Source organism: Sebastes fasciatus, chromosome 5 (genome assembly GCF_043250625.1).
Source record: "Sebastes fasciatus isolate fSebFas1 chromosome 5, fSebFas1.pri, whole genome shotgun sequence".
In the NCBI taxonomy this organism is placed as follows: Eukaryota; Metazoa; Chordata; class Actinopteri; order Perciformes; family Sebastidae; genus Sebastes; species Sebastes fasciatus.
In genome coordinates this window covers 18,438,540-18,450,776 of record NC_133799.1, presented here as the reverse complement: position 1 = coordinate 18,450,776, position 12,237 = coordinate 18,438,540, and the positions used below count along the sequence as shown (strand labels likewise).

At 42.6% G+C, this 12,237-nt stretch overlaps 1 protein-coding gene across 6 annotated transcripts in view; it reads left to right on the top strand.

Moving 5' to 3' along the window:
* The window catches only part of tle2a (TLE family member 2, transcriptional corepressor a), a 61,309-nt gene that overhangs the window by 27,819 nt on the left and 21,253 nt on the right, over positions 1–12,237 (top strand). For 5 of the 6 annotated variants that reach the window (XM_074635467.1, XM_074635463.1, XM_074635464.1 and 2 more), the window contains exon 3: positions 11,176–11,239. In XM_074635467.1, the coding sequence (XP_074491568.1) occupies positions 11,183–11,239 (57 nt within the window). In that variant the 5' untranslated portion in view covers positions 11,176–11,182. Of the gene's footprint in view, positions 1–11,059; positions 11,081–11,175; positions 11,240–12,237 lie in introns of those variants that run through there. The other variant, XM_074635468.1, reaches the window with a different exon arrangement.

The window sequence follows — 12,237 nt, the reverse complement described above, 5'->3', positions numbered from 1 at the left end:
CTCGATATCGCCCGATACCCAAACTCCAGGTATCGCTTTCGGTATCGGGACTGAAAAAGTTGGATCGGTGCATCCTTACCAAACGCCCAACCCTATTAGCCAGATTTATACTAGTTGTTATACCGGTTCTTTGCTTGTGACGTTTATTGGTTTTTATTTGAAAAGACAAATTCCCCCGTGCTGCTACTGTGCACTCAGGCCTACTTAGCTGACAACCTAGCTTTGCTTGACTTATTGTTGATGTATTACTGTCTTATATTGATGAGTTTACTGATTAGGAGGCCACTCACACTTACCTATTTGTCGCTATCCATTGGTGGGGGGTTCTGAATTAATGTTGTTTTGGTACATTGTGAAGAAAGGGAAGGGCTTCTGAACGTCTGTAGCCCCGGGGCCTGAAGTAATATTAAGGTGCGACTGGGTGTGATCAGCTCTACTGGCAGCGGTTCAACGTTACACCTCTAAACACCTGGAGCGTGGCCCTCCTGCCAAGCACTGGTGCTGAGAACTAGCGAGCAGGATAAACAATAAATGAGTGATGGGATTAAGAGCACGATGATTGTGATTCCATCTGCATCTTCATGTTTCGATACCACAGCGGGCTGTTGTAGCAGGCCTGGCTCAGGTTTCCAGGAAAGCTTTGTTCAACCTTCCCACAAGCTCCTCAAAAGCCCAGAGGCTGTTCTGACACAATATCCAGCAGATTAATACACTGTATGCAACCAATAGTACTGGAACCAAACCTCATAACAATACCAACAATTATTGGAACAGATTGTGTTGTCAGACGACTTTTCATGTATCTGTCGAATGGATTTAATCTGACAGGTAGGTACAAAGCTTTAATTAGAGTGACTGGTTTTGTTTGCTTATAATTGCCATACAAACGGTAGTTAACCTGTCATGTTTTAGAGAGACGGCAACAACAATACCACCGCCTTTGATTTTAAGAAAACTTATTTTGAACATAAACTATTGCTGAAGTAGGACTTTCAGTGGTGTTATGATATGATCACACAGTGTTATCATCGTCCTAGTTAATTACTCAACATCAAGTCAAGTGAATTTTTTTTACATTCTTTTTTATTGATTTTGATGATCAAAAACAAAATAACAACATCTCAGTACCATATACAGAGTATTTCCATAATTGGTCCAGGAAACCACACAGAGCAACATCTAGTCACCAGAGCACAAAAGTATTAAAATACGGTGTTGTACATGAAGAAAACAATCCCTCAGCTCAGTCAATTATCTTCATACCAAACTGCACTTAATCCCGAGACGATTCAGATGTTTCTCCCATTTTCTTACAAAAAGATGAGTTCTCCCACCAATACGGTATCTCAACTTCTCATAAAATCTTCAATTTTACAAAATCACAAATGAGAAGTTTTCCTCAGAGAAAGCAAAGTCAATTTAAAAACGAATACTTTTTGTTATTTTATGTTTTTGTTTTCCACATTTGAAGAGTTTTGTCTGATGTAAAGCAAAACCGTGGAATTGCATATATATTCACCGTACACAGAGCTGCCAGTGTGTTAGGTACACCTGGCTAAAAGTAATGCCCTCTAATACAAACGGCCCTGCAATAAATCCTACGTTCATGAAGGTAATAATGTCCAGTTATTGTTGGCAGTTGATGTTGGTGTTTCAACTTTATGGTCATTTTGGAGACTGTTGGACTTTTGTTTCTAGTATTTTGTCCGCCCCATTTACATCACCAAAGGTAAACTAAATATTAGCCAGGTATACCTAATAATAAAGTGGCAACTGAGTTTATAAGCTAATATTGGACAAATGTTATGCTTAATATGTCGCCCATTCTTATGCTGATGTAATTTCAAATGCACTTGCAGCTGAAATATGGATGGAAATGATTATATTACTTCACCTGGCTTTTACTTTTTGTGCTTGTGTGTATGGCAATCACCAAGCAGCCCAGTCATGCGTGTCAACTTCTCTTGAGCCATATGGTACTCTCAGGTCATAAAACCACCATTATGTTGTAAAAACAGGAGTTACCATTTAACATCACAAGCAGCAAAGTAGACCCACTTGACTCTTTCCCCATAAGGGTCTGACTCTTAAGGCCTTTACACACCGGAGGCTTGACGAATAAACGACACGAAAATGCAAAATATTCGCCTGCGAATATTATAGGTCCAGGGCTTTTATTGTGAAATGTAAGAAGGGAGGAGTGGAGCTGGTCTGCGCTGCCTTTGTCAAGGTTGAAAGGAGCAATAAAGTTTGCCGTCTTGGTCGGACTACCCAGCCTCTGTGTTGTTGTTTCATAAATATAGCCGCACCTCAACCCGTTCCACACAACGTGATTGGATGATGCCTTTATTCGCGGTGCGAAAGCTAAGAAAATCGACCTCGTTCGGGAAAAACAGTGTTGTTTTTTCGCCGCGTAACATTCACGTTCTGTGTCAATTATTAATGTTCGAAAAAATATATTTATATAATGCATATTTACAAGACGCGTTCCACACATGCACAGTAGATCACTACACTACGCCTTTTGCATAGTGGCTGCGCGGACCACTACGCAACAAGTGGTAGTGTAGTCGTTTGTTGTTGTCACAACAGATTGGCGGTACGCGGATGTCCCCACAGAGCCTGTGTGTACACCCTCTGACAAAAATGTACGTCACGCCACCCGTCGCGGATGCGGAACGTATAACTTGGGCTTAAGAAGCTGTTAGATGTCAGTTTGCTTTCCAAACGTGACCCCTAAAAAAGTCAATTTTGAAAAGGTCCAGACAGACAGCGGTCAGCAGGATTAGCAGTGGCCTTGTTTAGTCCTCCAGCAGACGGGTCGGAGCACAGATCCACACGGTTCAGCATCTGATTGCATGCTTCACCTTCATGTAATCAGACCCACTTGGACACTATTCACACTGTGGGGAAAACATGACCTGAACGCCCACAGAGCCAGACACAAACACACCGGCCCGTTCAGGCAGACTCCCAATCTGGTGCATGTGCTTAACAAACACTTACACATGCACGGGCCTCCCCAATTATCTCCACACACAAATAGATGTTGTCTAGGAATAGCGGGGCTTAGTTGGTATATTTTGTCTTCAGTGAAGGTGGCTGGATTCTGATAGATGTTGGATTAGACGGCAGGAAAGAGACGGAGGGAAGGGATTAGCGCTGATGAGCTGCAACTGTGTTTGTGTGTGTGTGTGTGTGGGCGGGAGGATGGATGGGTGGGTGGCAGGGGGTGCTTCTAAATTTGTGTGTTGGTTTTGGTGCCATGTGTGCTTGGTATGATGGGATGAGAGATTACTAAGGAAGCTAAAGAAAGAGAAGGGTTAATTAGTTAAAGGGTCATTGGCGGGTCAGCTGCTGTTTTTTTGCTGCGTGCGTGCGTGCGTGCGTGCGTGTGTGTTAACTATCTAAACGGGCTGTAATCAGCAGACTGAAGGGAGATGGGAGGAGCTGCTGACACATAGCTCTCATTACTGTAATTCTCTCTCTATAAACACACACACACACACACACACAGAGGTTGCTTTGTGTGTGTGTTTGTGTGTGTGTGTGTGTGTGGTCTGTAGAGTAAGATAGGCTCTCCACTTGGCACTAACACGCTGCCACTCATCACTCACGAGCCCCTCCACTCCTCTCTGCCCAAATACTACACAGCAGTAGTAACCGCCACACACACTCTTGAGCTTGTGTGGTGGTTTAAAATATTTGTCCATCACCGAATCAAATGCTACATTTTGCTGCAATAACAAGCAGAGAGACTGGTGATATTGGCCAGATGTACCTCTTTCAGACAGAACACATATCGAACTTGTGTTTGACCTCATTCATAAAAAAAACTGTTCACAGTAATGCCGACATGTGATGGTTGATAGTTTGTCATTTATCAGTCAAACATTGGCTGGTTCTAGTGATGAGCTGCTTCGAAGAGTCGAGTCTGAACAGAATATATCTTAAAGTGTGTATGCATCCAGAAGGCTGCGTGTGTTTATACTGTATACAGCAGTGGCGGCCGGCCAATAGAGGGCCACGGGGCCTGGCCCCACCCACCTTGAGCCACCAAAAAAAAAAAAAAAAATTATAAAATTATTAATTATAAAAATTCTAAAAATTGTCAATATGTGTGTTTTTGACCTATGGAATATACCCGTAATATTTGTAAAATAGGATAACTGCGCCAAATATCTGCTTTCCTCCTTGAACTCTCTGCTAGTGCACCTCTCAGCTGCTCTGCTGCACGTGCACTTTCTGGGGCCAAATGGATTTGGCCCAAGGAAGGCGGGTCTAATAAGCAGTACAGCCAATCACTGATTAAAGATATATGATTACAAGCATGAATGACATACAATTCATCCAATCAGCGCCGTAAAAAAGACTTCCGGGAGGGCCAAACTGATTTGGCCCATGGTGTGCGCGCGCACGTTCACGTGTGTCTCTCTCTGTTCTCGTCAGGGCTCATGTCAGTTCTCGCGTGCTCTTGTCTTCTCGTCTCTCGCTTCTCTCCACTTCTCTTCTCTCACAGCCCATTTTAACGGCATGACAATGGAACAGCCAAGCACTAGTATATTAACATACTGAATTGTATGAATAAGATGTCCTTATGTCAGTGTTGGAATAAATGATAAAAATGTAACTGCAAAGTAGTAATGCGTTTTTGATACCTTTTTTTGCATTGAATCGTACTAGGATGTTTGTTGAAATTGATTGGCCCTACCCAAAAAAAAATCCACCAGCCGCCACTGGTATACAGATATAATTACATAATTTGCCAGTTAAGTTTAACTGCCTCTCGTCTGTCACTCACCAAATTATGAAATTATATATTTGCTTTATGGACGGCTGAGGGTTTGTCGTTTGTTATTTGTGGTTTGGTTTGTGTGCTCCAACCTCTCCCTGTTTTAATTCTGCGTGTGTGTGTCGCTATCTGGCAGCAGAGAGGGGTTATGGTTGGCCTGCTATTGTGCGACAAGATCCCGGCTTTGTTTTGTGTGTGTGTGTGAGAATGTGTAGGTGTTTATTTGCTCTTGTACACACCCTTGAGAGATGATGAAAGAGTACACAGGCGAGTTGGGTGGGTCCCCAGTGTGTGTGAGAATGTGAGTGTGTGTGTTTGAAGAGACTGGGAGAGAGGCTGGAGGTTTTCCAGTGGAGCAGAGAGGAAAGGTTGATCAATAGTTAATGTGATGTAAAGTGAACAGTCACATACCTGCAGGCTGGCGGGCTAAATGGTCCTGACACTGTAAAGGCACGACGCTGGTGCAGTCACTACATGGCTCCCATCAGTGTGTGGGTGTGTGTGTTCTTTACTGGCTGGTTGCTCTGTATTTGTATAGCACTTGTGTCAGCTATGATGCCTGTTTGCCAAGACAACGACGGGCTCCAGACTGCAGAACAAGTTCAAGTTGTGAATTGAAGATGGAAGCAGACTTGGTAGCAGCATGTCAGGATTAATACGGATCAGAAGGTTTAGCGCTGACTGATTTGCCTGGAAATGTTTTTACACTGAAAATTATGTTTTATCAGGATGTATGCTTTGTGCTGTGAAATGTAGCATTTGAACGGTTTGTCCTTTTTAATTGATAACAATTTTAGTAATAAATTCAGCCGTTCCATTGTGATGGTTTTCCTGCTTTTCTCTGTTTTATATCATTTCAAATTTAATATTTTTTGAACTGTTGATGATAAGACAAAACATGTCTCCCCGGGCTCTGGGAACATTGATTGGCATTTTTCACTATTTTCTAACATTTCATAAACAATATTATTAATAGATCAATTGAGAAGATAAGACAGCATATTAATTGATAATGAAAATAATCATTAGTTGCAGCCTTCGGTGCCTCAGTGAGTTTGACCACTGATGCCAATCAATGTTGTTTTTGATACCATACTTTCAGAAATGTTTTTTCTAGAAAACCCTTTTAATTTTAAGAAAATAACAAAAATGAAAACTCCTCAAATTCATCAGTGTTTGATTGTGTCTTAGCACACGTTTTGTTTTAATAGAATAGTGTAAAGTTACCAAAATTATGATTTTATGATAATAATAATACATCCGATTTATATAGCACTTTTCAAAGTCTTCACTAATGCTTTACATATGGTCAAATAAAACGAAGAATTCAATTTTTTTATTTTTCCAATAATATATGAGAACATATACAATAAAATACTTGTTCAACAAGACAGAGAATCTGACCGAGCATTTAATGCCAGTTTTCAGTACTTATCAGTCTTGGTTTTTGGTCATGGTTTAATCCGCAGATTATTTTCTTGAGTCGTTGTTTGGTCTATTATGCCAGAAAAATGTGGCAAAAGCCCAAGCTTACATATTTGTATTTTGAACAACTGGTTAGTTAAAACCAGCAATGCAAAGTGACTCATAGAAGACTTCACTCACAAGCAAATATTTACAATTGTAAAGCTAGACCTTTGGGACTTTTTGTTTAAAAAATGATGTAAACTAGGCTGTGGGACCCACAAAGCTTGAAAAAAGGGGCCCCCTTCACCTCACCCTTAGTTTACTTCTTCCTGGATGCCTATGGGATCATGATTATGTTATTTGATCCCATAGACGCTCAACAATTGAGCCAAGATAGCCTAATATTGCTGTTTGACATAACTTCAGACTACACCGAATGCATAAAACAAAATATCTGTCCTAAAGCTTTTATTAGTTTCTGACTCTGGGAAAGTGGGAAAAACTGTTAAATCCCCCAAAACGTGGAACTATCTCTTTAACCAAATCACTCACACGGTAGAAAAACAAGTACCGTCACATTTCAGAATTTTAGCATCGACTTGGTACCGAAGTATCGGTTCTCATGACATCTCTACTCTGTAGTGTTTGTCTGTTTAGACACACCGTTAGCTGGTGGAAGGAGAAGATTAACTTGTTTTCCTTTAACGTGAATGGTTGTTTGGGGTGCCGCTTGCCCAACGCTTGTAGCAATATCACTGTAATTCTACTGTATACTTGACAGGAAAATTGTACAGCTGATTATTTGTCATCAAAAAAAATAAATAAATCAGGTTGCACCGACTAATTTAATGATTCTGTTTCTGCAGCCCTGCTCATGCTGGTGCCTTTTTTGTGGAAAGAAAATCAATGTTCTTTTCTTGAATTATATTTCTGTGAACGCAGAAACTCCTTAAGTAAAATAATCAATGAGGGAAAGTTAAAGTATTATTAAGAAAAACGAACGCTGGAAAGGAAGGCGTTGATATTTTTACAATACCCAGTCGCCTGTTTCAAACATTGAGACAGGCAGTCGGCACATTTCTACAAAGTACAGGATCTTAATTAGATGCTTCGTTGTCTGTAGGCTCTCGTTAGTGTGTGTGTGTGTGTGTGTGTGTTCATGCCTGTGTTTATTTAGCAGGTTTGTGTGTATGTGTGGGGGCGTGCATACTGCATGTGTGCTCACGTGTGCGTTTGGGTTCTGTGTGCCTACATGCCTGCAGTATATGCTGTAAGTATGTTGGTTTAGTATGTACAAGCACACACACACACACACACACACACACACCTAAATGCTTCCATGCTCTGAGTGGTATGTCGGTGTGTTTCTGTGAATGTGTGTGTGTGTGTGTTCAGTAGCAGTGCAGCACTGACAGAGCTGTCTGAAGGCTGGCAGGCTGCAGATTTGTAGCGCATTCGGCTGATCATCTTATCTCCTGTCACCGCCAGTGAAAGATTGGAGGAACCGAGCCCACCGTGGCACACACACATTTAACACACACACACACACACACACAATAAACACGCACACACACAGTCATATCTCCTTTTTTTCTTGCCGCTTCTTTCTCTCTCTCTCGCTCACTCACTCAGTCTTGTTTTTTTCTCCGTGTTGCTGTGTCTTTTCTCTCCATCCTCCAACCCTCCTCTCCCTCCCTCCCTCTCTCTCAGTAAATGGTGCTGAGCCAAAGACTAATTATTACAGGCAATCATTTCGACATGAAATACCCACTTCCTGCTCACCGCTCTCCTCCCCTCTCTCCCTCATTTTCTTCCCCCTCCTCTTTTATGCTCCTACAGTCACATAATGGCACACACACACACACACACACACACACACACACACACACACACACACACACACACATACACAGAGTAATTTCATTCCTTGAAGTCCATTTTGTGGGGAATGGTTATTTCTTTCTGAGTGCGACCTTGGGGTCTTTCCTGTAAGCACAAGAAGTGTATATCTGCACATTGTGTGTGTGTGTGTGTGTGTGTGTGTGTGTGTGTGTGTGTGTGTGTGTATATGTTTGCTATGCAACCTTGTAGTGCTATTGTGCATTTTCTGGAGTGCCTTGCCAAAAAACAGAGGACTGATTTTACGGGTATAGAGACATTGATTTTTTTTTCTTGACTCTCCTTAGTGATATTTAATAGCACGACTGGCTGCTGCTCATTTGTTAAACAAAATCTGATGAGCCAGGTGGTCATTTTCAAGCTCCTTAAACTACACAAATGCTCTGACCTGCTGTGAATTCTATAGAGTAAGAACGCACGTATCCACGAACCATAAGTTGTCCTTAAACATAATACATGGAGCTGAAATAAGTTGATAAATTGATCAGTGGATCTACAGAAAATGGTTCAACCACAATAGTTTCTTGTATATTTTTTTGGCCATTTTATGGCTTTGTTAGATGGGTGAGAGTAGAGAGAGATGGGGGATGACATGTAACAAAGGTTCCTAGCTGGACTCAAACTGTAAGGGGTAGGGATGTCACAAGAACCAATACTTTGGTGCCAAGTCAATGCCAAAATGAATACATGACGGTACTTGTTTTTCTACAGTACTGCAGGTATCATAGGTACTGGGATCAGGGCTCGAGACTTAAGGCAAAACTCAGACACGGGCAAACTAGAGCCAAACTAGGTGGACAGACGCTCACCGACGGCCCCAAACTGTTCGTCAGCTGACTTTCAGCTTGGTGTGTCGGGGCCTTTACGGCGTCCCGGGGACAATAGAAAATTTCTCGGATAAAGCTACATTGTGAACAACAACTCTGTGTTGAAATCTGAGCTGTACTCAGTCAAATGAGTATTGGGTAAAATTTCGTTTTTGGCAAGAAACTTGAGGCGGATCATCAGGGATTAATAATAAATTCACAAAAAACAGTAATAAAACGGTAACAAAGGAATGTATGTTGAAGTACACAGGATTTATTGTTTTACTTTTGTTTATCGTGGTATAGCATTGGGTATTGAGAACCGTGGAATTTCACTGGTATTGGTATCGACTACTATATATGTGTTATCGTGACATCACTAGTCAGGGGGACAATTGTGATAATCAATTAACTGTTGAAGTCGTTTATCAAACAACATTCTCTGGTTCCAGCTTCTCAAATGTGAGGATTTGATACCTTTCTGTGCTTTATATAAACTGAATCTTTGAGGTTGTGGTCTCATTTTCTAGACTAAAGGATTAAGTGACAAATCAAAAACGATAATCAACTGATTAATTGCTAATGAAAACAATCTTAAGTACAGTTCTAATCAGAGCAACACATTTTAAACAGGAATTCCACAACAATCTCTAATCATTATCTCTGAGCCGATCAATAACTGTTCATTTGTTATGTGTGTGTACGTGTGTGTGTGTGTTTGTGTGTGTCTGTCTAGTGATTACTGTGCTTCTCCAAGCTCATCCCAAGTTTATGTTGTGATGAACAACAGTCGTGCACACACACACACACACACACACACACAGTCGCATTAGTCCTCAGCCCAGCTGTGAGTGGCTTCTGCCGAGAGGCAATTCCACTGTAATAAAATCTATAGTGTGGTGGTGGAGGGGGGGGGGGGGGGTTTAATCCTCACTACCCCACTCGCCCACCACCTCCACCGCCCTCTCTCCCACTCCTCGCCGTGCTTCTCTCTCTCTCTCCTCCCTCGTCCCTCTTCTCCTCAACTGACTGGCAATGATAAATGAGTCAATTATGTGTGTGTGCGCACGCGGCGCTGGCGAAGGGGAGCGGATGGGGCCGTTATTACCTGTTGCGGCTGGGGGTAATGTTGCGGTATTAATCATATTCTAATTTTCCTCCTCCGCCAAACGACCCCCCCCCCACCACCACCACCACCACCTCCCTCCAACGTCCCCCCTCACCACACCACCACACCACACCACACCACAACCCCCCCTATCAATCTATCTGCCGCCCGCAAACAAGTTGGCGTAAACTGCCGAGGGCCCAAAATATACTACCTCTCTGGGGAGGGAGGGGAGAGGGGAGTCGGAGGAGATGGAGAGAGAGTTGCAGAGGTAACAAGGGAGGTGTTTGTGTGCTTGGACCTGATATAACACATTTAGAAATGTGTGTGTGTGTGTGTGTGTGTGTGTGTGTGTGTGTGTTTGCAAATCCAGCCATTGGCATTATCCAGTTTTAGAGGACACCGGGGACTGGTTTGGGTGCGAGGAGAGACGGGCAGACACCGAGGATAGACAGAAATATGGGACACATGGGAGAGGTGTTTGGCTGCTATCACTTCAGAGATGTGTGTGTGTGTGTGTGTGTTTGTGTGTCTGAGAGCTTCAACGCCAGGTCTCGCTGTAGCTCTAGCAGCCTGACACGGACTGAAAGACATGCACAGGTCATGTCCTCAGCAGAAGAAGATTGTTAAAACAGAAAAAAGGCAGATTTATTACACATCCAGACAGAGCTGGCACTTTTGACCCACTTAAAGCAGAAGCTTCGACTTGGGTGAAACTTGGCAGAGTGCGCTGTCGAAGGTGAAAGAAAGGGGGGGGGGGAGCGGTCAGACAGACAGAGAGACAGACAGACTGGCTGGTAATTGGGGAAGCAACAAAATGAGGATGAGTGGAGGGCACATGGATAGATTGAAAATTGTCCAGAGAGAGAGACACCTTGGATGTGCGTGCCTGCAGTCTTGGCTGGGTTTCAGGCTCCAAGCGTGACTTCGTCTATTTCTGCTCTGCTCTGAGGTGATAATGGGCTGTCAGCACCCCCGTCACCCTGCTCCCTCCTCCCCCCACCGAGTGTGAGAGAGAAGAGGAGAGAGAGAGAGAGAGAGGTGACGGCGAGAGGGATCGAGTAGAGAGTAATTTGTTGTCATGTTGCTAATTGCATTGTGCATTTTTTTTACTTGATACAACTGAAAACTCACCGTCTTTTTATTTCTTCTCTCGGTTGCAGTTTGAAAATGGAATGTGAGAAACTGGCCACAGAGAAGACGGAGATCCAGAGGCACTACGTTATGGTGAGACACTCAGAGGCCACGTCTCTCCACAACACATGCAGTGCCAAGTCCGCTAAAACCCTTTCATCTGCTAACAGCTGCCAAACAACATCCACCAAAAACCACACGCAAGACCACACACACTACCATACACACACACACACACAGACACACACACACACACACACACACACACACACACACACACACACACACACACACACACACATATATTTGTGCAGAATAAACGGCACTTACATGGGCGGGCAAACTTGTGCTTGTGTTTGCAAGTGTTTCTTTTTGTCTCCAAGATATGTACTCTGGGGCTATACCGAGCTGAAGTGTATCCACATCTGTCTACAGCTGTGTATAGAACCTCATACTGTTTTGGTAACAACCATCTTTTTATATAGTCTAAGGTACCAAGTTTATAGCACCGAGTATCAAACTCCAAGCGCTAAAAGCTGGCATCCAATGCCTGGTCTGATTCATACTCTTTCATACATATTCTTTGATCAAACACAAGAAAAAATGCCAAAACTTGGGTATCCTCTTGGTCCAAGTGTTGATTTCAAACATTTTCACATGTTTGTTAGAGTTGGCTTAAAGTTATATAGTAAATTCACCTCAATTTAGTGTCCGTAACATTTGTGTATGAATCTCTCAAAATACAGCATTTAACAAAAGATCCTCTTCTTAAAGTGATAGTTTGGGCGTTTTGAAGGGGGGATGTACGAGCTACTTATTCATAGTCAGTGTATTACCTACAGTAGATGACGGTCGGCACACCCCCAGCTTGGAGAAGCAGACAGGAGTTACAGCATGGGAGCAAAGCAATGTACTGCTGTGGACAGGAGTAGCAGCAAAACATATTTTAGACACCTAAAATAAAAGCTCACATAAAAAAATAAATTTCTGTTCAAATATACGCTATATTTAGAATATTTTCACAGCTTTATCTTGCCGACAGTCAGTCGTTTACGATGGTGAACTGAAGCTCTTGTATCCATCTATGTTCT